Here is a 24,040-nt window from a genome sequence, read left to right on the forward strand (position 1 = left end):
AAAAAAAAAAAAAAAAAAAAAAAAAAAAAAAAAAGATTTTTCTCAACACAAATAAAAATAAAAATAAAAATCAGCCACTAAAAGAAACTTACAAATAAAGAAGGTTACAAACTTATTAGTTACATTTACATTTTTAGAAAAAGAAATGTCTAAAATTCACATAGAGAGAGAGAGAGAGAGAGAGAAATGGTAGTTGTGCTTGTATGTTTCTCCCTAGTTTGCTCCACCATTGATCTCTCAACCATTAAATTAAAAGGCCAAACTTAAAACAACACTTTGCCACTCAAACCCTTAATTATTTCTTTATTAGACATGCACCCCACAATCTATTGATCCAAATTACACCAAAAAAAAGGGAAAAGAAAGAAAGAAAGGGAACAACAAAAAAAAACCTCTCTATTCTCTTCCCTTTTCCTTTCATCACAAAGCCAAGCTTCCCCCAATTCAAAGAAGAAAAAGAAGAGAGAGAAATCCCATCTCTTGTTTGCTTCAAAATTTTGGTGTTTTTTTTGGTAGCAAACAAAAGATTGGATTCAAAATGGTTAGAGCTGTCATCCACCAACCAAATTTGCAACATTCAAGATCATTCCATTTGAAGAGAGTTGTGGAGATTCCTGGAAGACAAACACATAGCTTGATTTTGGAGAGTGGAGAAGAGAGTGATGCGTCTAGGCATTCTCTCCAACCCGAACAAATCGGATGGGCGTTGAGCAATAATAACAAGGATCCCGTTTCGTGCTTCGATACACGTGGTATCAAAGCAAGAGGCCCTCGGTGTCAGCCTAAGTCAGGTAAATTCTTCACATTCTTCTTCTTCTTCTTTGTAAGAAAAGTTGTTTTTTTTTTTTAAATTAATTCTTGTAAAATATTTGATTTTGTTTTTGTCTTTTTTTTGGGTTCAGAATTGGAATTAATGATGGCAAAGTTTGCTAAATTGCTATTGGGGGAGGATATGTCGGGAGGAGGAAAGGGTGTTTCTTCTGCTCTTGCATTATCCAATGCCATAACAAATCTAGCAGGTTTTTTATTATTATTTTTTTAATTTTATAAATCCTTGACCTTATTGTGTTCACACTGATTTAAGGAAAAAACCCGATACAGCATCTACTTTTGGGGAGCAAAAGCTCGAGACACTATCTCCGGAGAAGAAAGCAAGATGGAGAAGAGAAATAGAATGGTTTTTATCAGTAACCGACCACATTGTTGAATTTGTCCCTTCAAAACAGAAGTCAAAGGCTGGAATAGACATGGAGGTCCACCTTCTCTTCTAACTAAGCCTTTTAACTCTTGTATATGTCTTAACTAGTTAAGTTTCGATTATACTTGTTCGGTTTTTATTCTAAAGGCTGGTTTGTATTTTGTTGTAGATCATGGTGACCGTACAAAGGAAAGATTTGCTCATGAGCATTCCAGCACTTACAAAACTAGATGTTATGTTAATTGTAAGTATCTTATTAGCTTTTAGTTCCTATCATCTTAGAGATCCATATTTTTTTCGAGGACCATACAGTTTTAAAAAATGTTTTATAAGTTTTTAAACTTTCAATTTTGTGTCTAATAAGTTATTTGATGTTTTAAAATTTTATGAACCTAATAGACACAATTTTATAGCTCTATAGACGAGTAATGAACGTATCCAAACATAAAATTAAGACATTTACCTACAAAATTAAGATTATCTTGAGTTCTAACTTAGAATATGATTAACAGGGTTTCCTAGATCAATTTGGTAAACAACAAGAATTTTGGTATGTATCAAGAGATGATGAATCTGCTAACGATAACACACAACAGAGAAATGGAGACAAATGGTGGCTACCAGCCGTTAAAGTACCTCCCAATGGGCTATCAGAAGCTAATAGAAAATGGCTGCTATTTGTAAAGGAATCTGTGAACCAAATCTTAAAAGCAGCCATGGCCATAAATGCTCAAGTTTTAACAGAAATGGAAGTACCTGAAAGCTACATTGAGTCTCTCCCCAAGGTAAGCAAAAACTCCCTGAAAATATCATTTTAATCCCTATACTTGTATATCTTTCTCGATCGCAATTTCACAGTCGGGTTTATTAGAAATCTTACAAATAGAATTGTCTTTCTTCCGAGTTCCTGGCTAATTTCGACTCTGTTTCTGTAGAATGGAAAAACAAGCTTGGGAGAAGCAATCTACAGGAGCATAACAGAAGATTATTTTAATCCTGATGAATTCCTGAAATCAATGGATTTGTCTACAGAGCACAAAGTTATTGATCTTAAAAACAGAATTGAGGCCTCAATTGTGATATGGAAGAGGAAAATGCACCACAAAGATGGAAAGTCCTCATGGGGTTCAGCAGTAAGCTTTGAGAAAAGAGAGATTTTTGAAGAGAGAGTTGAAAGCATATTGTTCTTAATCAAACAATATTTTCCTGGGATTTCTCAATCTTCTCTTGATATGTCCAAAATCCAACATAACAGGGTAAGAGCCAACTTGTTCTCGATAGTTTTGTTTGATAATGATTTTGTTCTTAGTTTTCGGTTTTGAAGATTATGTTCGTTTTCTCACAAATCCAAATGGTCATCCAACACTATTGATCCATTACCAATCCATTAATCTTCATATTTTTTGATTGTTGACAGGATGTAGGACAAGCAATCCTAGAAAGCTATTCAAGGGTAATAGAAAGCCTGGCTTTTAATATGATGTCTAGGATTGAGGATGTACTTTATGCAGATACCATTGCTCGAGAATTGTCGATCAAGCAGTCCTTGAAGAATCTGCCTGTGGATGAAGAAGACAAATCGAGATCTAATGACTCTGAAGCTTCAAAGACACTCTCAGATTTCATGGGTTGGGATGTTGACAAAGACAATCCTAATTTCGGATCATTGGCCAATGAAGAGAGTTGTTGGAAACAACAAGAAGACATTGATTTTATGAGTAAACCTGCTAAAATTGCAACACAAAAAAGATTTTCCTACTTAGAGAAGCTCGAGAGTCTAAGTGCTTTAAGAAGTCCAACTGCTCGTCACTAATCAAATGGTAGTATCCTCCACAGAGGGAAAGTTATTCAATGTGATCGCCACGTCGTGGCTGCTACTCATTACACCGTTGGATGTATGACTAACTAGTGCTGTTAGTTTCTCTCCTACATTCAACGGTATAAAACAGTCAGCCACAGGTTTAGGGAGATTGGCAAAAAAAAAAAAAAAAAAAAAAAAAAAAAAAAAAAAAAAAAAAAAAATTGAAAANAGAAGATGATAAAGTATACAGAGAAAGATAGTTTGAGGTTTTGAATTTGCAACAGTGTTAAATATTCAAACCCATATAGGATTCTATTAACCTATTCTTTTGTAGGCCTTCCTTCCTTCCTGCAAAGGAAAGAGAAGTTTATTTTTTCTAACCTTGGGGTTTGAAACATTTACAGTGTACTTTTTTTTTTTTTTTTTTTTTTTTTTTTTTTTTTTTTTTTTNATCTTCATTTCTTTCATCTTCTTATATAAGGCTCTTTTCCTAGGATTTGCATATATCTTGACCGTAATTTGTACACCAACATTGAAAATGAAAATAATCGTAAGGTCGTGTACAGATTCGGTATCAAACACTTGGGTTTGTTTAGTATTTCATGAAAACGAAAAGCTTTCGAACTTCATGAACTCTTGATAAAAACCCTTAGATTTCATCCAAAAAAAAAAAAGAAGCTCTAAGCCTACATATGTGTAACCGACATTCTGCTCCAAGTCCTTAAGTGTTGTTACACAGTTGGATTCCTAAATCTTCAATAGAACTTGTCTAAGAAAATAAATGTTTCGGAGCAAAATGGTTATCATAAAGCGCATTTATCATTATGAGCTGAAATCTAACTTTTAACCCTCATTCAACATCTAGGAAAAGAGAAATTCTGAGACAATGATTGAGGATTTATATTCTTGTAGGGAGCTAAAAGTAAAAAGAAACTCAAAAATTGTCAACAAACAGAAAACTATAGAGAACAACTACCTGCAAACCGAAACTGTCATAAAGGCATTGAAATACCTGCAGGAAAGACAAAACAACATCAAAGATGGTTCTCTTACAATAAATTATCGCGCATGAAACTACTTCAAATGATGAGTATAAACTTGCATACACAACTTTCTCCAATAGAACTAATGCAGAAGACAGGTAACAACTTATTCCGATCAAAGGACAAAGATAATTTTAGGATGAGGAGTTTCCAAGACACTTGTAACACCTGTAAAGGGGCGTTTAGGGCATGGATTTGGCTTCCTAAGCCTAACCAATGTTTAGGATGAGGAGTTCCAAAACATAATTTTATTGGAGAAATCAATGAGTTTGAGTGATAACATACTCTGAGACAGTTTTCCTAAACCTATGCTTTCTACAGCTGCATCCCAACGCCATTTTCCTTAACCAGGCTTCCCAAACCTTTAATTTAAACCCCTAGACTTACTAAACCCAAGCTTAAAGATGCTCAACTCATGCCTTAAACGCCCCTAAATGATTTTCTTACCCTCTACATTCACACTCTCATCAAATTTATCGAGCACAAAAGTTTCAATCAGTGTTTATTTCCGGGAAAAGGTTGTATTTTCAAAAGAACAGTATTACGAATACTGTAATGAATATATAAGAGAGGAGACAGAGTACAAGACATCTAACCAAAGTTTAAGAGACAAGAAGATACCAAAAATTTGACTATCTCAATTTCCGTGAAACATCCTATTATTTTGATTTTCCAAGCCTTACAAAGATAAGCAATCTAGAATCAATTTAATCTGGTTTCTGAAATTTGAACGTAGTAACATCTGAAGTACAGAACCCTCAGCTTTCGGAAATTCCACTCAAGTCCATACAAACCAAATAAAAATCCCAAAAACTTACCAGTGAACCAGAAGAGAACGAACAAGGGGTCATTATCATCTTACCCACCCAAGACAAGCATACATTATGAGGGTTCAGGCACGCGCAAGAGGGGCAAGGAACAATGATGCTACCAACTTCTAGCCATTGGAAGTTAGTATTGATTACATTTTACAATGAACAAAACATATCAAGTAGATTACTTTCTTCAGGTAGTATTTTTTCACTGTGAGATAGAATAAAAATGATGCAATGACACTACAATTGAGATATGCATCACAAAAGCTGTTGATGGTTGCACATAAATGGAAGATCAGAAAAATTATCCACCATCAACTAGTTGAAAACTACATCACTTGGGTATCTTTTGAAGCTTGGTGATAAATTAGAAGAGCCAACACATAAACTGATAAACATAAGCTACCACATGAAGTTGTTGAAAAAGACTATGGCTCCATCTCATATATGGTCAGTTGAACAACTTTGGTTGAAAGGTCCCACATCGGTTGGAGAGTAGAACGAAGCATTCCTTATAAGGGTGTGGAAACCTCTCCCTAGTAGACGCGTTTTAAAACCATGAGACTGACGGCGAAACGGAACGGGCCAAAACGGACAATATCTACTAGCGGTAGGCTTGAGCTGTTACAAATGGTATCAGAGCCAGACAGCAGTCGGTATGCCAACGAGAACGTTGGGCCCTAAAGGGGTGGATTGAAAGGTCCCACATCGGTTGGAGAGGGGAACGAAACATTCCTTATAAGGGTGTGGAAACCTCTCCCTAGTAGAGGTGTTTTAAAACTGTGAGGTTGATGACGATACATAATAGGCCAAAGCGGACAATATCTACTAGGGGCGAGTTTGGGCTGTTACCAATGGTATCAGAGCCAGACACTAGGTGGTATGTTAGCAAGGATGTTGGGCCCCAATAGGGTGGATTGAAAGATCCCACATCGGTTGGAGAGGAGAACGAAACATCCCTTATAAGGGGTGTGGAAATCTCTCCTTAGTAGACGCATTTTAAAACCGTGAGGCTGACGACGATACGTAACGGGCCAAAGCGAACAATATCTACTAGTGGTGGTTTGGGCTATTACAAAAGACTAGATTAATGCTAAAATTCTGCAAAAGACTATGGCTCCATCTCTTATATGATCAGTTATGTTAAACTTTGGTTCAAATACTAAAGTTGGTTGCATCATTCGGGTTGTTTCCTTCATAAACCAGTTAAGGTGATGTTTTCCTTCAAGTAGCAAAGGCAGATTTCTTCAGCCGTACTGGCATTCCACAAACTTGACCCGAATTATGATCAGATCCTAAAAGTTATAAAACCTCCTACATTATAGAGAAACACCAGCATTCGCTAAAACCAAGTGCTAGAAGAAACTTAAGCAAAACGTACCCTGAGGAACTAAGCCCCATCCTCGAGATTCAATGGTCAGACTCGAGATCAATCTTGCTGAAGCTATGGCACTGTGCAGTGGCATAAGTGACCCCTGGCTGCTCAACTCCAATGGTAACCTATTGCAAAAATCTATTCCACAGTAAGAAATTGAACAGAATTTCGTTCAGTGACTAATGATTCTGTGACGGTATGACGAATGAGATTGGAAATGAATAAAAGAGAGGAATCTCACCGCGAAGTGCAAGAAAGACGCGATGTAGAAGGTGCGGAGAGACGAGATTGACAAGTCGATTTAAACGGAGATGGATCAGAAGATGAAGATCTTTTGTTGAGCTTTGAAGCAAGAGAGTGCAAGCGAGATGATATCCGAGAAACGGCCCTCAAGGACGCCATTGAAGACCTCCTTAAGCTTGAACTGTAATGGAAATGGATTTCTAAGAATTAGAAGGGTTTTACTTTGTCAAACATCGGAGTTCCAAACGTCGTCGTTTCAATGAAATAAAATATTTGCAACACTTTATTACGTCGAAGTTCAATTTTATGGAGTAGAAAGTTTTTACTAATAAATTTATTTTCCTCTAATTATTAATAATTAACTTAAAATAATAATTAATAAATCTTATTAACCATGTGTTAGGATCGCATAACCACACAGATCTACGTGAACACAAAGAACAAAATGCAAGAGAATATTGGTAAAGAATTTGTATCGATGACTTCACGTGTACAAGAAGAGTGAATACAGAAAATAAATAAAGTACATTTTGAAAGGTATGCGTGTATATATATATATAGTTTAGCTTACTATATATAGTTGTACCAGAAATAACTATCTTCTATATATAATTATCTATCCTAGCTTTTTACTATACATAATTATTTATTATTTATAACAATTTACTTTATATGTCATTTACTAAATATAACAATTGACTAAGGTATAAATAAGCAGGCTTTTTAACCTAACACTACTAAATATCTAGCTTGTTACTGCTGCTGGTTAAGTCACTAACTTAACAATGATTGTGGCAGGAGGACAATGCAAAAGGTCTTGTTCATGTCTTTTTTGCCCAGCGTGCAATATCGAAGGTACATCATTGATGCAAGAAACTACTCAAGACCCTCTCCCTCCTAACCCTACCAAAATGGGAAACCACTATTTATTTCCCATGATGTATTCCACCTACCTACACTTTAGCATGTCTTTCTCCGTTGACGCTATCCAGAAACGTGGCGTTCAATATCATCAAGGAGAAGACAACGTCAGATCTGTTGAAGGCGCTGTTGAATATGTACGAAAAACCGTCGGCTATGAACAAGGTGTATTTGATGCGGAGATTGTTCAATCTACAAATGTTTGAAGGTGGATCTGTTGTTGATCATATAAATGAATTCAATATAATCGTAAGTCACCTGAGTTCGGTGGAAATTAATTTCGAGGATGAAATTAAAGTATTGATTTTGATGTCATCTTTACCCGAGTCGTGGGATACTGTTGTTGCCGCAATCAGCAGTTCGCGAGGATCTGATAAACTGAAGTTTAATGAAATTCGAGATGTAGTTCTCAGTGAAAGTATTCGCAAACGAGAAATTAGAAATTCATCTGGTAGTGCTCTCCGTGTTGACCAACGGGGAAGAAGTAAACCGAAGGGCCCAAACAAAGGGCGATCAAAATCAAAGAACCGAGAAAAATCTCCAAATAGACCAAACGTAACGTGTTGGAATTGTGGAGAAAATGTCACTTTCGGACAGGTTGTATAAGACCAAAGAGGAAGCAGAATCACAAATCTGGAGATGATGATGATTTTATAAATTCAGCAGAAGACATTGGGGATGCTCTAATCCTCAGCGTGGACAGTTCGATTGAATCCTGGATTTTGGATTTAGGTGCATTTTTTCATTTGTCTCCGAATAAAGAGTTGTTCCGGAATTTCAAGTCTGGAAATTTTGAGAAGGTGTATCTTGCCGACAACAAATATTTGGAGATTAAAGGAAAAGGAGATGTTTGCATAAAATCTCCGGCAGGAAATCAATGGACATTAAAGGATGTCAGATATATTCTTATGCATTTCCATCTTGCAGGTAAAAACAACGGTCGGGGTTTCTATATCTATGAGAAAGGAAGCAAACCAAACCCCGATCCTTCAATTTTACCAATTCTGGAGGAGTCTATGCGCATTGCCAACCTTATTCCCAGTGGAAAGGTACTTAAAAACGTGATAACCGAAGCCATTTGTCTAAACGTGAACACGCAATATGCATAAATCACTACTATTTTTTGGTTGCTGTTTGTTTATTAAATTTTTTTGCTTGCTTCCGGCAGCCTATATCCATTTCTGATCAGCAAATTTTGGAAATGGTACTCTTTCCTGTGGTAAATGAGGGATGTCGAGTGGTAGACGAACGAATTGTCGTTAGACCGTTAGACCGTCTGACCTTGATGTTGCAACTGTCAGACCTTGATTTTTAAAATTTAGATTTCCGTCCTTATGATTTAATAAAAGTTCATAAATAGTTCCTATGGTTTGGAATATTTATTATTTACGAGGGTTTTATCGAATCATAGAGGCTAATTCTAACATTTAAAATCATATGGACTAAATTTCAAGTTCCTTAAAGTCGTAGGTTCCAAATTTGTAATTTAACCATCATTGAATTTTCTACTTTGAGGTTTGATCATAGTCGGATATTTTCAAACCTCTCGAGCCATTACTCATTGGCTCGTTTATTGTTTTAGTTTGACAACACGTGGATTTGAATCTATGACCTCGAAACAAAAGTTTAACCCGATTAAGTATGCTCTTCTCATTTGCAGCGGTGATATCCTCTTTTGGGCAGATCTGGTTGAGCCAAAACATGTATATACAAGTCTCAAGAAATGGTCAGACCAATATGGTGATTTCTTCAAGCCCTGCAAGTATTTAGAAGAGTTGGAATGGGCAGATCTGGTTTTGCTTGCATTGTTATGTTTTTTTTTTCTTTTTTACTTACTCATATATCATATATGTTAACAGTTCAATCATGGGAGGTAGGGTTAACTTAAGAGTTGGAATGGTATTTAATATCTATCTCTTAAATGAGAAATAATTCGATGAGTTCATACACCTGATAATTATCAATTATTGGATAGTAATTTAAAAAAAAAATACATATTCTCTAATAATGACATAATTCAAATTTGAAGTACTTTTCGAGATTGAGATTTCCCACGTAAACAATAATCAAACAACCTTAAAAATTTTAAAATAAAAAAAATAAAAAAATCTAGTACCAATATTTATTGGATATAATTTTAAATTTTTTTCAAGCAGTCAAAGTTCAAGGTCCTCTACTCCTAAAAAGAACTTTAATTTTTTTTAAAATAATAAGAATAATAATAATAAGGCAATGAAAGCAAATAATTCAAAGTTTAATATGAGACAACTCAAAATAAAGAGAAAAAAGGGTGCAAAATTCAACAGTAAATTTGTAGCCTTGAGATGATAATGCATGAACATTGAAAAAATTCTCAAGCAAATCAAAATCCTAAAGGGAAATTAGGCAATAGATTTTGGGTAGAAGTGATCACATCAGAAATGAGTTATGCAAAGGATTTCCATTTCTCATTTGATCTAGAAATATGAAAACAACAATCCCTATCTTCCACCTCTCCTAAACAGGAGGAAAAATAACTAAAATTACAAAGCTAAGATGGGAAACTCAATATCAAATCTAAATGAAAATTAACTTACATTAATCATGTAGGAACCCGTGGGACATTTTTGTCCAAATATAGCTTCCAACTCTGATGGGTCAGCGCATGAGGGTCGGGACGGTAAATATCACCTTGATGGATAACATAAGGCTACATTTCTGTTTGCCAACTCTGATGGCTCAGTTTTGGTTTGATATTACCAGTTTCTTCACGACAGAGGCAAAACTTTCTGTCGCTGATCGTTACTAAGGGTCATGACTGTAGCGGTTACCGTCTGCGTGGTCTTCCCCGATGGTGGGATCGAAGATTTTGTAACTTTATTGTTGAGTTGTTCCAAATGAGTTTGTGTTTCGGTTCTAGAATTTGTAGTGCCATGGTTGAGTGAGTGTTCTTGGTTACCTACTTCACTTCTGGCTAAAGTGGAACACTGTGTCTCTGTAATGCACAAGGAAATAGAACCATAAGTTTTAAGGAAATATTTGCATTCTATATTATGATATGAAAACAGAGCAACTGTTCTTATTTTATTTCCATAGACAGAAAGATCAGAGTTAGAAACAGAATTGATGCTAGTAAGTATCTGACAATGCACGTACTCGAAATGGCAAGTTCATCCTTCATAGAAGGAGGATGTTGTAAAATGTAGCGTATGACCCGGAAAACGTGTAGGATAAAGAGTATTTTATGCTTTATGATTTTGGAATCAAATGCATTTTAAAACCCATAGACAACCATCTGTCCAAAGAATCTAAGACTTTTCTCAACGATGTCGACGATTTAAGCTACTGAGACAATCCCGAAAATAGACAGAAAGCAGACATAAAAACTTGCCTTTTATTTCTCCTAAAGTGATGAGTCTATTGAGACAATCCCGAAACTTCGTAAGGACGATCCTCTCCTGCTCGGCATAGACCTCTGACATGTCTTGTCTGTGGGGCAGTTGTGAAGAAGTGCTGCAGCCAGGACCCATTAATCTGTTGGGGGAAGCAGCAGCCATTAGTATTGTATCTTGCTCGTCGCACATCAAAGCCAATGTTCCGGGAGACATGGTTGCGCCCTTTGACACATCTCCACCATCTGAATTGGAATCATCAGTGGTGGTTTTGTTGGTCTGGTTTGCGCTTGAACGATCATCGGCTGCAGCTTTCTCGTTGGATACATCTTTTTTCTGCAACCTATCTTGATTGGATGATGCAACAGAAGTTTCTATCTGACAATCAGCTTGCTTTTCTGTAGCATTTGTTTGATCTGGATTGTGAAAAAGAAGATTTTAAGAGATCCATTCAACAACTTCGGCCGAACTTCTTACAAGTTCGAATCAAAAAAATCACAATACCTTGAAATGTTTTGGCAGCTTCACTTGATAGCACAACCAAAACAGAGCAAAGATCCTTCAAATTTTGTGATTGAATGATGTCTGCCATTAAAGACCTTCAAAAATTACACACATCAGTCCTAAAAACAAGCATATGGTCAACATTACATTGAATCAAAGCGATTATACCTATAGGTAAACTTTGAGGGACCCAACAATGACGGGCTTCCAACACCAGCAATGGGGAAGGATGGTAACGGAGGAGCAGTGGCTTTGGCATGATTTGCCTGCCATGTACAGTTTACAATCTCTGATCAGTACAAGAGCAATCCTATTAACACAAAGCTTACCGAGAACCGCATTATCAATATGTTTTTTTTTTTGGACTTGGATTGTGAGATCCCACATCGGTTGTGAAGGAGAACGAAACATTTTTTATAAGAGTGTGGAAACCTCTCCCTAGCGTACGCATGTTAAAAACCTTGAGGGGAAGCTCAAAAACCTCTCCCTAGCAAACACGTTTTAAAAACCTTGAGGGGAAGTCTAAAAATGAAAACCCAAAGAGGACAATATCTGCTAGTAGTGGGCTTGAGCCGTTACAAATGGTATCAAAGCCAGACACAGAGTGATGTGTCAGCGAGCCCTAAGGGGGTAGACACAAGGCGGTGTGCCAGCAAAGACACCGGACCCCGAAGGAGAAGGGGGGTGGATTAGGAAGTCCCACATCGATTGGAAAAGGGAACAAGTGCCAATGAGGACGTTGGCCCCAAAGGGGGTGGATTGTGAGATCCCACATCGGTTGGGAAGGAGAACGAAGCATTCTTTATATGGGTATGGAAACCTCTCTCTAATATACGCGTTTCAAAAACTTTGAGGGGAAGCCTGAAAGGAAAAGCCTAGAGAGAACAATATCTGCTAGCGGTGGACTTGGGCAATGTTTTTTTTTTGGGACTTGGATACTAACAAATTTCTGCAAAAAATTAAATGGTGAGACATTGTCTTATATTATACTAAATTATTGGGTTCACCTGTTGAAATGCTACTGGTCTATGAGTTGATAGGTCCTTGGCCGTCGATCCAAAGTAGAGTTCTTGACCTTTCCTTTTTTTGGATACAGGAGGTGAAGCATAACCAGAGGAGCCAATAGCTCCAGTTATGGCAGCATTAGCTGCCTGCTGAATGAATACCATATTGTTACCATGGTCTCCATGGAAAAGAGCTTGTCTCTCTTCACTTCCCTCAAAATTCTTGCAGTCCATGCATTTACAATTTTCCGAGCAGAGAATGTTCGCCTGGAAACACTCGCAATATTTTTTAAGACAACCCGATTTCTTGCAGTGGCATCCCTTGTTGTGCTTACCCAACATCAGCAGCTCCCCCGCCTCCTCCTGCATGAATTCAAAACAGTCCATCACAAATTTCATCGACATGTTCCACGGTAGATATGTACACATATCTGACGACATGCTCGTTGCAGTACAACTTCATCTAATCTACATATATATCTAGAAGCACCAAATTCTTTACAGCTTCAGAAAATTACAAGCTATGATATGAACAAAAGGTAGAGCAATTGTTAATTAAAAAAAAAACTGTCATACTCGGTTGTCCCGCATTCCATGAGGACTGCTAGCAATTTTTGGTCGAAACGCATTTGGATTACGCTCTAATGTAGCTTCGACTGCTTCTCTTCTAGCAGCATCATTTTCAACATTGTTATAACAATTTAAGCAGTTGCAGCCATCACAGTATATTCCAGAAGCAAAGCATTCACAGTACCTGCTCAAGTTGACAGCATTAAATTTCAAATGGTTTATAAACACAATAATTTAATTCCAGTTGTAAACATGCACGTTGAAGATATGATCGAACATGGAGACGAATAGTGATGAATCCTCAAACATAGACACTGTGAATGATAGCTAAATGAGGAAAAAACGACTCGAAGCACCAAAATGAGTTTTGTAACATGCACAAACGCACATGAGCATCTACTTTATCAGTGTCATCACAGAAGTTCTTAGAAAATATTTGTAATAAGCTCAATTCAGTAGTGCGGGCTACAATATGTTTGTAATAAGCTCGAAAGATCAAGAACTTACAATTTTAGACACCGCGAATGTTTACAGTTACACTGTTTTTGCTTCTTAGGAGTACTATCTTTAGCTTCAACAGCAGGTCTTGCTCTTGACATAGGGGATTCTGATTTCCTATTCAAGAAAAAGCATCGTTCATTAATATAAAATGGCTTAACGCAGAAGTTATTTACTGAGCAATTTTTCATAGCAGAATCTATCTAAATCCAAATGATGAACTTGTAAATCTTACAGTGAATCCACAAGCTCAAGCGGCTTCATATGAAATGAATCGAATTAAACAATATCTCATTTGGATGAGTTCTCCAAAATTGGATCGATGGCATAAAGTTTCTAATTCTATACTACGATTGAACATTAAATTAAGCAAGCGAGATTACAGAGACTTACACAGTTCTAACTGACGAATGAGGCGCCAAAGGTGCGTTCGACGCGGCCACCATCTGCGGCTGTGGCTTCGGCTGAGCTTGCTGAAGATTCTGAGATACTAATGGAGTCTGCGACTGTGAATGCGAGTTTGAATGAGATTGAGGATGCGGAGCGCCTCCATAGCCAGTGAAATCGAGCTGCCTAGCGAGCTTCTTAGACGGAATATCCGATGACGAAGAATTACTCAACGCTGCACCATCTGATTGAGCCTTCTTCGGAGGCGCACCAGCGGAATCTTCTTCCCCCATCGAATTCAAATCCTCAATTTCAATAATCTCGCCACAATTCCAAATTTTCCGATAAAAGAAAAACAAACTCGAACAATTAATCAACTCCTAAATTCAAAAACGGATTTCCCTCCGCCAACTTAAAATCGTTCAACTCCCCGATCCAAATACCTATCAAAATACGGCAAATAAAATTCCGAGAACACCAGATAAAATTATGCTTTTGCAGCTCAAATATTACGCCGAAAATCAGCAAAATGAAACCAAGATCAAAAAGACATTTGTCTACGCGTAAAACAGCCACAGAGAAAGCAAAAAACGGAGCAGAAAAATTAAATTATTTAGGGTTTTTTTGAACTGTGAATTGAAGAGAGCTCCGAAGGACAGGAGCGAAAAGGCATTTTGTTCATCTTCTTTCCTCCCTCTTCCGAGATTTTGAAATTTCAATTTTGTAAATATTGAACGGTGAGATTAACACCATTGCCTAAATCTAACGGTGAAAACAATTCGACACGATCCAACGGTGAGAATTCATAGAAGCAAGCCTCGTGGAGATTGTGAACCATCAGATTCTGACGGCTGTGGAGTTTCGACAAAGTTGTCGAGGGCAAGGATCCTGTATTTCTCACATCCATATCAAATAGCCATTAATATCTCACCACGTAATACATCTCAAATTTTTGAACACGTGGAAGTTTTTGATTGGTTAAATAAAATGGAAAACTATGAGGAAAAAAGAGGGAATTAATCCAAGATTCCATCCTCTAAAGAAAGGAAATAAAACAAATTTGGCGCTAAATAGACTATCAGAAATTGTTAGACAGCCTAATAATTTCATTAATTCATTTGTTTACTTCTTTTTTTTTTTTTTTTCATAATTATGTACAAAAGTAATTGCCATTAAATTTTGTATTATTGATTAAAAGTCATAAATTTAAATATTCCGATAAAAAAAATTCTCATTCAGATATTTTTATAATTTTCTTTTAAATAATTAGATTCATAATAAATAAGATTTTGGTTCTATTACATCTCCAAATTGAGTTGGAGATAATATTGTACAAGTTATTCTCACACCAGTTTGGTCGTCTCGTTTGATAGAGCTCTTCTAATCTCGTCTCTAAGTGAGACCCATCTATAAGACTAGACTCCTTTCATAAGAGAAATTATTTTTTTCTACACTTAAAAATGTTTATTTTAGTCTCTAAATTTATCAAAAATATATATTTGTTTTTTTCTCTCTCAATATTGATAAAAAAAGTAATAATAATTCATTGAATTTTAGGAAAATAAATATTTTGGATTTATTATATTACATTTTCCCTCACATTTGCTATTAATTTGTTCAAATCAAAATAAAGGTAAAGATAAAAATTGTGACTTTAAAAATTTAAAGGCTAAAATATAAACTTTAATAGGTTATCAAAATCATACAAATTTGAAAATTAAACATTTTAACAGGTTCAAAATAAATTTTAAATTTTATTTATTTATTTATCTATAGTCATCCCATGGGTTTTATTTAATATAAACTTGATTTAAAAATCTAGTGTATTTATATAATATAAAAACATTTTTAGAAAATTAAAAATATATAATATATCTCGTGCTTGCTTTTTGAGTCTCTTAGGTATGCCGTACAAGAGAAAGATTCTCCGACCATGATTTATATACAGTTTTTTTTAGATCCTTTATATAAAGTTTAACAAACCCACACAAAGTTCAATTTCTTAAGCTAAAGTTTCCTTAAAAAAAATTAAATTACAAGAACATTCAATTTTGTATCTTAAAAACCCACTTTAAAAAATATATAATGTTGTGGTTAATTTTATGTCTATTAAAATCCCAAGTCTACGAATTAAAAAAAAAAAAATGTCAAATGATCGATGATTCAATAGACACAATTGAAATGGATAACCTATTAGATACAAATTAAAAGTTTTAAAGACATTAAACACAAACAAGTTTATTGATTGATATGAGTGTATACTTATAGTTTAATCTAACCTCGTAAATGTCTTAGCTAGCTTGCACGTACTTGTACCCGAACCTAGTTATTAACCCTGGTACATTTAATAGTAAAAAAATAAGGAAGAAATATACATATTAACTGTATTAGCGACCATCCTTCCCCTCAATTTTTAGGCATCCCTCCATAACTCCATTGATATCTTACCCTGTCAGCCTCATAGCAAGAAGAAAGCAAGAATGCAGCAAATACTTGAAAATGTGTTCATTTGGAAGAAAAATCAAAAGCATAAAGCAAGAGAAGGAACCGCATTCATGGTCAGTTTGGCAGACAAAGACAACACTTGAGGTCCTTGAAAGAAAAAAGGAAGGGGAGGGAAACTCACATCTTTTGGTTGTGCAAATATACACAAATTACATTAACAAACGCGACATTCTTCGAGAAGGGCATCGGAATGATCATTCCGACAACTGAGTTCTCCAAGCTTTTGGTGTTTTAAGTATGAAGAGCGATAACGGTATCGTAGTATACTAAATGGTCTGTTTAGGATTCAGACACAACATTCTTCGAGAAGGGTATTGGAACGATCATCCCGACATCTAAATTCTCCAAGCTTTTGATGGTTCTAGTATGATGAGCAATAATGGTATTGTAGGATAAGAAATGGCCTGATCAAGATTCAAAATGTATCAAGGAAGTCTTTCCTTATAAGTAATGAGTAATAACTAAATTGACACAAAGTATAGTTTCAAATATTTAGGAGTACCTCGATCTCGATCCCAACAGTTCAATCATATTGTACGGAGTAACGAGTGGCCCTTGTGGTAATGTTCAAGGGGCCGAGTACGTCCATATCGGAGTCGGACTCATTGTTGTTGTACCATCCTGCAGGGGAATCCAGATCCTGTCCAGTTCTGATTGAAGGAATATGAAGCTCAGACAGGGGAACAGGAAGTGGCTCATCAGTGAAATACTTGTCTTGGAGCAATTCCATGGCTGTCGCCCGATTAGATGGGTCGTAGCAAAGAAGTCTTTTAACGATGGAAATTTCATCAGGAGATCGGTTGGGAAGACATGCTTCGAGGCCAATAGGCTTGTCTATGTTGTTGAATGATATGATCTGAAAATCTGGAAGTTTGGAACAACTTGGCCAAGAATCTTCAGTCAAGTTGCCTAGAGTAGTGAAAATTCTGCTCATTTGATCAATGTCAGCAGTTCCTGGAAAAAGTGGTTCCAATGTAAAAAGTTCTGCAAAAATGCAACCCAACGACCATAAGTCGATCTCCAAACCGTAGTTCGTAGAGCCATAGAGTAATTCGGGGGCCCTGAACCAGCGAGTTCCGACGCAAGAAGTGAGAGAACCCTGTCCATCATCTGCTGGAACTCCCCCTTCCATTTCATAAGAATATGATGAACCTTTAAATGGATCCTCTTCGAGATCACTCGTGGTACACGTTGCTATGCAAGACGTATCTCCATCATAAGTACATGTTTCCTTATCAAACTCAGTTTCTGAATTTTTTGCTTTCAGCTCGTCTAAAGCTCTAAAATACTCCTCTTTGCTAATTGGTTCTTGTTCTTCAGTTCTGTTACCTTCTCGAACCGAACTTTCTGTTCCTGAAAAAATTGCAGGTGGCTGAGAAATTGCAGGTACTTGATCAGAAGAATTCATCTCACTTGGTTGTGAAATCTCATTGGATTCATCAAATTCTGGCTCCATCAATATTCTTGCCTGAAACCAACATCAAACTGATTCATTTAGGAGCTGTCAAACTGATTCATTTAGGAGCTGTGAAACCAACATCAAATTCATGGATCTTCTGCTAGATTTGAGTATCAAGAATCAAAACTGAAGGAGATAAGAAGTGCCAATGTGCAGAAATCACATGTATAATGTCAAGTAAAGTTCATTATCATGGATCTTATGCTAGATTTGAGTATCAAGAATCATAATCCTTCAACATGAACGGATGAACACCACATTCAATCAATATTTCAGGTGACTTTTATGGTGAACAATCTACAAGCATAGAGTTACAAACAGTAGTTCCTCACGAAAACGAGCTAAATGCGCACTACTGTAATTATATGCTGAAAACTCTTTGCTCGCGGAGCTTGGATTAAAAGAGAGAATGAAAGGGAATCACCTGTCCAAAATCGGCAAGTTTGAGCACGCCATCGTCGGCGATCAACAAATTGCTCGGTTTCAAATCCCTATGCACGATCATATTTCTATGACAAGCATCAAGACCACTCAAAATCTGGATCATCCATCGCTTCACCTCATCGACCGCTAGCCTCCACCCGGATTCTCCACCGTCCGATCCTCGCTTCTTCGCCTCCGCTATAACGGTGGCCAAATCCGTCTTCAGAAACTCGAGAACAAGCACGGCATCCTCATCCTCGCGCCAAAAGTACTCATGCAGAACGACAATATTAGGCGAACCTTGAAGGATTTGGAGCGCCTCGATTTCACGGAACGCCGATTGATAATCGTGGATCTCCTTCAAAGCGACGATGACGCCGTCGGAGAGCCGCCGTGCACGGTGAACATCGGAATATGCGCCGGATCCGATACGCTCGAGGATCTGGTACTTCCGGATGATGTCCGGCCGAGTGTGGATGCTCCAGCTCTTGGCCGATGGAGATTCCATTTGGCAACGATGTTAGAGTGCGTGTTCAAGGGTTTTCGAAGATAGGGGTTATGAAAATTCGTTACAGTTCGCAGTTAATTTTCGCCGGAAGGCGAAAAACAAGTCGCCGGACAGTGAACAACAGAAGCCAAATTCAAATGGCGCCGAGAATTAATATATTCATTGATTTTAGGATATTGTTTTATAAAGCAGAAAGATTTGACAAATACAGTATAAACTATGGAAACTTGTAAACTTTCTCAAAAGTTATATCATTATAATTTTTTTTTTTCTTTTTACTTATTTAAACTTTTAAATATTTATTCTAATCACTAAAACTTCAATAGAAAATTATTTAAAACTTTATTGGAGATTGAAAGATGGGTTGAGATAAGTGTTAAACGAACTGAGTTTGAGTGGATATGCAGAGATTGATCACCGCAAGTATTTGATGAACTTGAATATAGTTGAACGGTTAAAGTTATTTATCATTTTGAACACAAATATTCAAAACAACGCTCTACCGTTTTGAAAAAACACATGAGACGAGGAATATTTTTGAATATTCACAATTCAAAAATACGACAACCATAACATTGAAATGCTAAGTTTTAAAAGAATTGCAATGTTCTAATCTAACCACAAAAAGAACAATGACCGAGTCACTATATCTCGAATCCATATCATTTAGCTATCGTGCAAGATCTATCAATCTTAATACTACAGATAAAGTACATGTTTTCTGGCCTCGAGCGGATGTTTCATATCAAATCAACGCAATATTATAGAATGACCGAGACTATATACCCTTAAGTTCTTGAGAGAATGAACAATTCCCTAATTTTTCAAGTTGTCTTTCACTACAACCTAAGCTAATACAGCCACAAAACGGATCAACAAATACACAGAAAGCTAGTCATGAATTAGCCTCCACAAAATAGGATTACTCAGAGCTTGCAGCAGCATGGAGTGTACTAGGCAGCAGCATGGCGTGTACTCAACAGCAGCATGGCGTGTACTTGGCAGCTGCAGAGCGTGTACTAGGCAGCAGACCCTCCACAAATGATGCTCCTGCCATAGTTGTATGCATGTCAATAACAAGATTTTATAATGAGAGTCACAAACAGGTTAACAGATCTCGGGCGGGGGTGCGACTTACGTGAACGAGCAGCTCGGTCCTCGACACCTTTTCTTCTTCGTGATCTCGCTTCTCCTCGGAGGCTGCAGAACAACCTTAATGGCAGTATCAAATACAGCTTTGACGTTCTAAGGAATCAACCACAAGCTCAAGTTAGATATTGTTTATCCCCACAAAAATTGGAACATCTTCCTATGTTGTCTTGTCTACCTGTTGTGTCTTGGAGCTGCACTCAATGTAAGCCGAGGCACCAATTTGTTTCCTCAGCTCCTCACCCTGATTGTTCAACAAAGTTCAGCTTATCTTTCAAGAGACATTAGATCACAGTTCACATTCGAAGAAATACGCAAGGATTCTGGAACCGAACCTCGGAAGATGTAATGACGTTGTATCCCATTTGTTCGTTTGAACATCGTTGATCCTCACGGAGATCTAAAATGAACGGAGACAAATTCCATTGATATTGTTCATGGATTTACACGAATGGTCATTAATATGAACGAAACGCAACATCGAATGATGGATGAATAACTTTCGTCGACGTACCGAGCTTAGTTCCAACTAGAATGATTGGAACGTTGGGCGCAAATCTACGCAGCTCGGGCATCCACTGAGAAATCAAAATAAGGCAATGTAGTTGCAATGAAATTATTAAAAGGGACTAAAAATAAGTGAAAACATGTTTGATAGTTTTTCACTACTATTTAAGCACTTGTAGTCAGATTTCAAATTTCATTAAACCAGAAAGGATACTGAATCATAAACTGCAGTAGCCCAACCCTACCACTACCACTGACAGATATTGTCCTCTTTGGACTTTCTCTTTCGGGCTTCTCCTTGAGGTTTTAAAAGTCGTCTACTAGAAAGACGTTTCCACACCCTGATAAAGAATGCTTCGTTCCCCTCTCCAATCGATGTGAGATCTCACAATCTACTCCCTTTCAAGGCCCAACGTCCTCTCCAGCATTCGTTCTCTCTCCAATCGATGTGAGATCTTATAATTCACCCCTTTCGAGGCTCAGAATCCTCGCTGGCATACCACTTGGGGCGTAGCTCTAATACTATTTGTAACCGCCCAAGCCCACCGTTAGTAGATATTGTCCTTTTTGGTTTTTCACTTCCGGGCTTCCCCCTCAAGGTTTTTTAAACGAATCTACTAGGGAGAGGTTTTCACACCTTTACAAAGAATGTTTCGTTATCCTCTCCAACCGATGTGGGATCTCACAATCCACCCCTTTCGGGGCTCATCATCCTTGCTAGTACACCGCTTGGCACCTAGCTCAGATACCATTTGTAACGGTTCAATCTCACTGCGAGTAAATATTGTCCTTTTTGAGCTTTCCCTTCCAGATTTCTCTTCAAGGTTTTAAAACACGTCTGCTAGGGGAGAGGCTTCTGCACCCTAATAAAGAATGTTTCGTTCTCCTCTCCAACCGATGTAGGGCCGAACATTCTCGCTAGCACTCATTCCCCTCGCCTATCGATGTGGGATCTCACAATCCACCCTTTTCAGGGCTCAGCATCCTCGCTGGCACACCACTTGGTGCCTAGTTCTGATGACATTTGTAACATCTCAATCTCACCGCTAGCAGATATTATGCTCTTTGGATTTCCCTTCCGAACTTTCCCTCAAAGTTGTAACTAAGGAGAGGTTTCCACACCCTTATAAAGAATATTTCGTTCCTCTCTACAACTGATATGTACCCTAATTAATGCCAAATCAGTACCTTCTTGAGGATGTTCTCATAGCTGGCTCTACTAATTAATGAGAAAGCTAATACAAACACATCTGCACCTCTGTAACTCAAAGGCCTTAGCCGGCTATAATCTTCCTGACCTTCAAAACAAAGAACAATCAATAAAGACCACTCAGTGAAATGCATATAAACAAAGGACACTATATTTACCTGCAGTGTCCCATAATCCCAAATTGACAATATTCCCTTCCACAGAAACATTGGCACTGAAATTGTCGAACACTGTGGGAACATAATCCTGCCAAACAAACCATCAATATTGAGAGATTGTTATGCCCAAGCCCACCGCTAGTAGATATTGTCCTTTTGGGCTTTTCCTGTTGGGCTTCCCCTTAAGATTTTTAAACCCGTCTACTAGAAATAGGTTTCCATACCCTTATCAAGTAGCAGATATTGTCCTTTTGGACTTTCCGTTTCAGACTTCCCTTCAAGGTTTTCAAAGACGTCTATTAGTGAGAGGTTTCCACACCCTTATAAATGATGCTTCATTCTCCTCTCCCCACCACTAGAAGATATTGTCCTTTTGGGCTTTCCCTTTCAGACTTCCCCTCAAAGTTTTTAAACACGTCTAGTAAGGATAGGTTTCCACACTCTTATATAGAATACTTCGTTCTTCTCTCCCCACCGCTAGCACATATTGTCCTTTTGGGCTTTCTCTTTCAGACTTCCCCTCAAAGCTTTTAAACGCATCTACTAAAGAGAGATTTTCACACCCTTTTTACTTCGTTCTACTCTCCTCCTCAACCATTGTGGGATATCACAGAGACTCTATCAATAAAAATGGCAAAAAAGCATCAAATATGAAGAGAAAGACCGTTTGAAACTGCTTAAGCTCAGTGTTTATTGGAGAAAATCATCAATATTCAGAGCTCAAACTAGAACTTGCAGCCAATATTCAAAGAAATGCATGAAAATCATCAATGTTGAGAGAAAGAGAGCATCATTATCAAGTGTTCATGCTTGGAGTTTGAATAAATTGGAAGAAAATCATCCATGCATGTTAAGAGAGATTAGCCCAAATTCAAAGAAATGCACAAAAATCCTCCATGAAAAGGGTATTAACATCAACCAAACAGATTAGCCATTAAATAGAGGCCTCACAGTAGGGAACTTATTGCTAGTGTAACAAATGAGCATACAGGTCTTCCCAACAGCTCCATCTCCAACAGTAACGCATTTAATGAACTTCGAAGCGCCGCTCATTTTTCAAAATCCTCTGCAAAATCCGCTTTACTGAACTGAAGGATTTGAGGTGTAAGAATGGCGGAAATGGAGAAAGGGTTTTGGATTATCGCGAAAAGGGGCTTTTATATTTACTGAACTTTTCTTCTTCTATCCCTCTCGAAATCTTTCAAAAACTCGGAGACAAAGGCTTCGAAATGCACGAAACGTTTCTTTAGCTCTGGATTGGTACCTGAAATGGCTGAGATGGTTCCCTCTGGTTCCTGTCGCTGCCGCCATTAATGGCCCTCCAACCACACAAAGCCATTCGCTTCGGGTTTTGTAAAATTTTGTCTAATTTAAATTTTATTTAAACAAATTATGAATGTTTTAAATTTATTTATTTAATTTTTAAATGTTTCTGTTAACAACATGAGCGAGAATTCAAACTTAAATCACAAGGTTCTCTAGCTGCTTTAACGGTTACAATTTATTCAAATACCTTTAATATATATATATATATATATATATATATATATACACACATTAAAGTATAATATAATTTTTTTTTTAAATAAAGTAGAGATCGAATACCAACTTTTCTAGATGTCAAGATTAATAATATAGTAAATAAAGTTCGATTTTATAGATTTTTATTCATCTACTTATATAACGACCCATGCTCAAGATTCTGAATTCTAAATTCGGTACTTGATGACCTGACATTCTCTTGCAACATGGTTGCGTTATTCAATTTTTGCTTCACAGACCAATACGAGTCAAAATTTCTAAGAAACCACTCAACATAAAATTACTTTGAGGCACCCGAAATGAATATGCACTTTGTTGGTATAGATATAACTTTCGAATATTTAGAAGAATAGGTTAACAATTTGGCACATGGGTCGACCCATTTGAGTCATATTTAGACTAGTTGGTCGGATCCACTTTATATTTAAAAAAGTTATTTTTTAATATTTTTAAAAAATCTTTTAATAATTTAAGTATTGATAAAATGTTTTTAAAATGTAAAAATTTATAAGAAAAGACTCTTTTAGAAAATGGGACATTAAATATCTCTCATACTAATAATTTTATCAAGTAATAAAATAAATAATATAATAATAAGCCCTGATAAATAACTTGTAAGTTGGGTCAACCCGACTTAGGCCCAAACAGTATTTTAAGTTTGGGCTTTAGCCCACACATTTTTAGGATTGGGTTGGATCAGGATGCTATTCAAAATGAGCCTACCAAAATATTTATTTAATTATTTTATAAAACTAATATATATATATAGCCGTACGATTATATCCATGTTGGTAGGTATCAAAATGGTGAGTTCATTATAGCCGTACGATTCACCAAACCGGCAAACAC

The 24,040-nt window shown here is 36.9% G+C and overlaps 5 protein-coding genes across 9 annotated transcripts; 1 reads left to right on the forward strand and 4 right to left on the reverse strand.

The window, feature by feature from the left end:
- The first annotated feature begins 277 nt into the window (after positions 1–277).
- LOC111465501 (rho guanine nucleotide exchange factor 8-like) lies at positions 278–3,220 on the forward strand. The gene is made up of 7 exons (XM_023109904.1): positions 278–791; positions 903–1,019; positions 1,102–1,253; positions 1,368–1,442; positions 1,711–1,983; positions 2,134–2,454; positions 2,616–3,220. The coding sequence occupies exons 1-7, from the start codon at positions 539–541 to the stop codon at positions 3,009–3,011; spliced, it is 1,587 nt and encodes a 528-aa protein (XP_022965672.1). The 5' UTR covers positions 278–538; the 3' UTR covers positions 3,012–3,220.
- On the reverse strand, positions 1,898–6,694 carry LOC111465737. Of its 3 annotated transcripts, XR_002714234.1 has the most exons (5): positions 6,474–6,694; positions 6,239–6,357; positions 3,976–4,011; positions 2,079–2,205; positions 1,898–1,998 (listed from the first exon to the last, which is right to left on the reverse strand). XR_002714234.1 is itself a non-coding variant. In XM_023110264.1 (4 exons), exons 1-3 carry the CDS (start codon positions 6,632–6,634, stop codon positions 3,992–3,994), a joined length of 300 nt encoding a protein of 99 aa, XP_022966032.1. In that variant the 5' UTR covers positions 6,635–6,694; the 3' UTR covers positions 1,898–2,205; positions 3,976–3,991. The 3 variants fall into 3 exon arrangements, 2 of the variants coding, with proteins under 2 accessions (XP_022966032.1, XP_022966033.1); XM_023110264.1 differs by having other exon boundaries at positions 1,898–2,205; XM_023110265.1 differs by having other exon boundaries at positions 1,903–2,162.
- Positions 6,695–9,825: 3,131 nt separating this feature from the next.
- LOC111465487 (protein tesmin/TSO1-like CXC 5) lies at positions 9,826–14,418 on the reverse strand. Its single transcript, XM_023109886.1, has 8 exons — positions 13,737–14,418; positions 13,353–13,460; positions 12,852–13,029; positions 12,279–12,638; positions 11,440–11,537; positions 11,272–11,366; positions 10,767–11,183; positions 9,826–10,370 (listed from the first exon to the last, which is right to left on the reverse strand). The coding sequence occupies exons 1-8, from the start codon at positions 14,021–14,023 to the stop codon at positions 10,144–10,146; spliced, it is 1,770 nt and encodes a 589-aa protein (XP_022965654.1). The 5' UTR covers positions 14,024–14,418; the 3' UTR covers positions 9,826–10,143.
- Positions 14,419–16,091: 1,673 nt separating this feature from the next.
- Positions 16,092–18,815, reverse strand: LOC111465522 (cyclin-dependent kinase F-1-like). Its single transcript, XM_023109933.1, has 3 exons — positions 18,119–18,815; positions 16,738–17,703; positions 16,092–16,639 (listed from the first exon to the last, which is right to left on the reverse strand). The coding sequence occupies exons 1-2, from the start codon at positions 18,623–18,625 to the stop codon at positions 16,759–16,761; spliced, it is 1,452 nt and encodes a 483-aa protein (XP_022965701.1). The 5' UTR covers positions 18,626–18,815; the 3' UTR covers positions 16,092–16,639; positions 16,738–16,758.
- A 459-nt stretch (positions 18,816–19,274) lies between these two features.
- Positions 19,275–22,998, reverse strand: LOC111465664 (rac-like GTP-binding protein ARAC7). Of its 3 annotated transcripts, none has more exons than XM_023110168.1 (9): positions 22,914–22,998; positions 22,601–22,715; positions 21,650–21,737; positions 21,470–21,579; positions 20,289–20,352; positions 20,110–20,174; positions 19,953–20,018; positions 19,764–19,870; positions 19,275–19,675 (listed from the first exon to the last, which is right to left on the reverse strand). In XM_023110168.1, exons 2-9 carry the CDS (start codon positions 22,700–22,702, stop codon positions 19,645–19,647), a joined length of 633 nt encoding a protein of 210 aa, XP_022965936.1. In that variant the 5' UTR covers positions 22,703–22,715; positions 22,914–22,998; the 3' UTR covers positions 19,275–19,644. The 3 variants fall into 3 exon arrangements, with proteins under 3 accessions (XP_022965936.1, XP_022965933.1, XP_022965934.1); XM_023110165.1 differs by having other exon boundaries at positions 22,601–22,727; XM_023110166.1 differs by lacking the exon at positions 22,914–22,998 and having other exon boundaries at positions 22,601–22,907.
- Between the last annotated feature and the right edge of the window lie 1,042 nt (positions 22,999–24,040).

The sequence above is a fragment of the Cucurbita maxima genome, unplaced genomic scaffold (assembly GCF_002738345.1).
Source record: "Cucurbita maxima cultivar Rimu unplaced genomic scaffold, Cmax_1.0 Cma_Scf00029, whole genome shotgun sequence".
Lineage (NCBI taxonomy): Eukaryota > Viridiplantae > Streptophyta > Magnoliopsida > Cucurbitales > Cucurbitaceae > Cucurbita > Cucurbita maxima.

Coding starts and splice junctions, on each gene's coding strand:
- LOC111465522 (XM_023109933.1), bottom strand. CDS start 18,625: ATGGAATCTCCATCGGCCAAGAGCTGGAGCATCCACACTCGGCCGGAC. Junction 17,704..18,118: donor AACTTGCCGATTTTGGACAG/GTGATTCCCTTT, acceptor TGTTGGTTTCAG/GCAAGAATATTGATGGAGCC.
- LOC111465737 (XM_023110264.1), bottom strand. CDS start 6,634: ATGGCGTCCTTGAGGGCCGTTTCTCGGATATCATCTCGCTTGCACTCT. Junction 6,358..6,473: donor CGTCTTTCTTGCACTTCGCG/GTGAGATTCCTC, acceptor TTTTTGCAATAG/GTTACCATTGGAGTTGAGCA. Junction 4,012..6,238: donor ATGGGGCTTAGTTCCTCAGG/GTACGTTTTGCT, acceptor TCTTTCCTGCAG/GTATTTCAATGCCTTTATGA.
- LOC111465487 (XM_023109886.1), bottom strand. CDS start 14,023: ATGGGGGAAGAAGATTCCGCTGGTGCGCCTCCGAAGAAGGCTCAATCA. Junction 11,538..12,278: donor GACCAGTAGCATTTCAACAG/GTGAACCCAATA, acceptor TGTACATGGCAG/GCAAATCATGCCAAAGCCAC. Junction 11,367..11,439: donor CCCTCAAAGTTTACCTATAG/GTATAATCGCTT, acceptor TAATTTTTGAAG/GTCTTTAATGGCAGACATCA.
- LOC111465664 (XM_023110168.1), bottom strand. CDS start 22,702: ATGAGCGGCGCTTCGAAGTTCATTAAATGCGTTACTGTTGGAGATGGA. Junction 20,175..20,288: donor TCTAGTTGGAACTAAGCTCG/GTACGTCGACGA, acceptor CGTTCATTTTAG/ATCTCCGTGAGGATCAACGA. Junction 19,676..19,763: donor GGACCGAGCTGCTCGTTCAC/GTAAGTCGCACC, acceptor CAACTATGGCAG/GAGCATCATTTGTGGAGGGT.
- LOC111465501 (XM_023109904.1), top strand. CDS start 539: ATGGTTAGAGCTGTCATCCACCAACCAAATTTGCAACATTCAAGATCA. Junction 1,020..1,101: donor TGCCATAACAAATCTAGCAG/GTTTTTTATTAT, acceptor AACCCGATACAG/CATCTACTTTTGGGGAGCAA. Junction 1,443..1,710: donor AACTAGATGTTATGTTAATT/GTAAGTATCTTA, acceptor TATGATTAACAG/GGTTTCCTAGATCAATTTGG.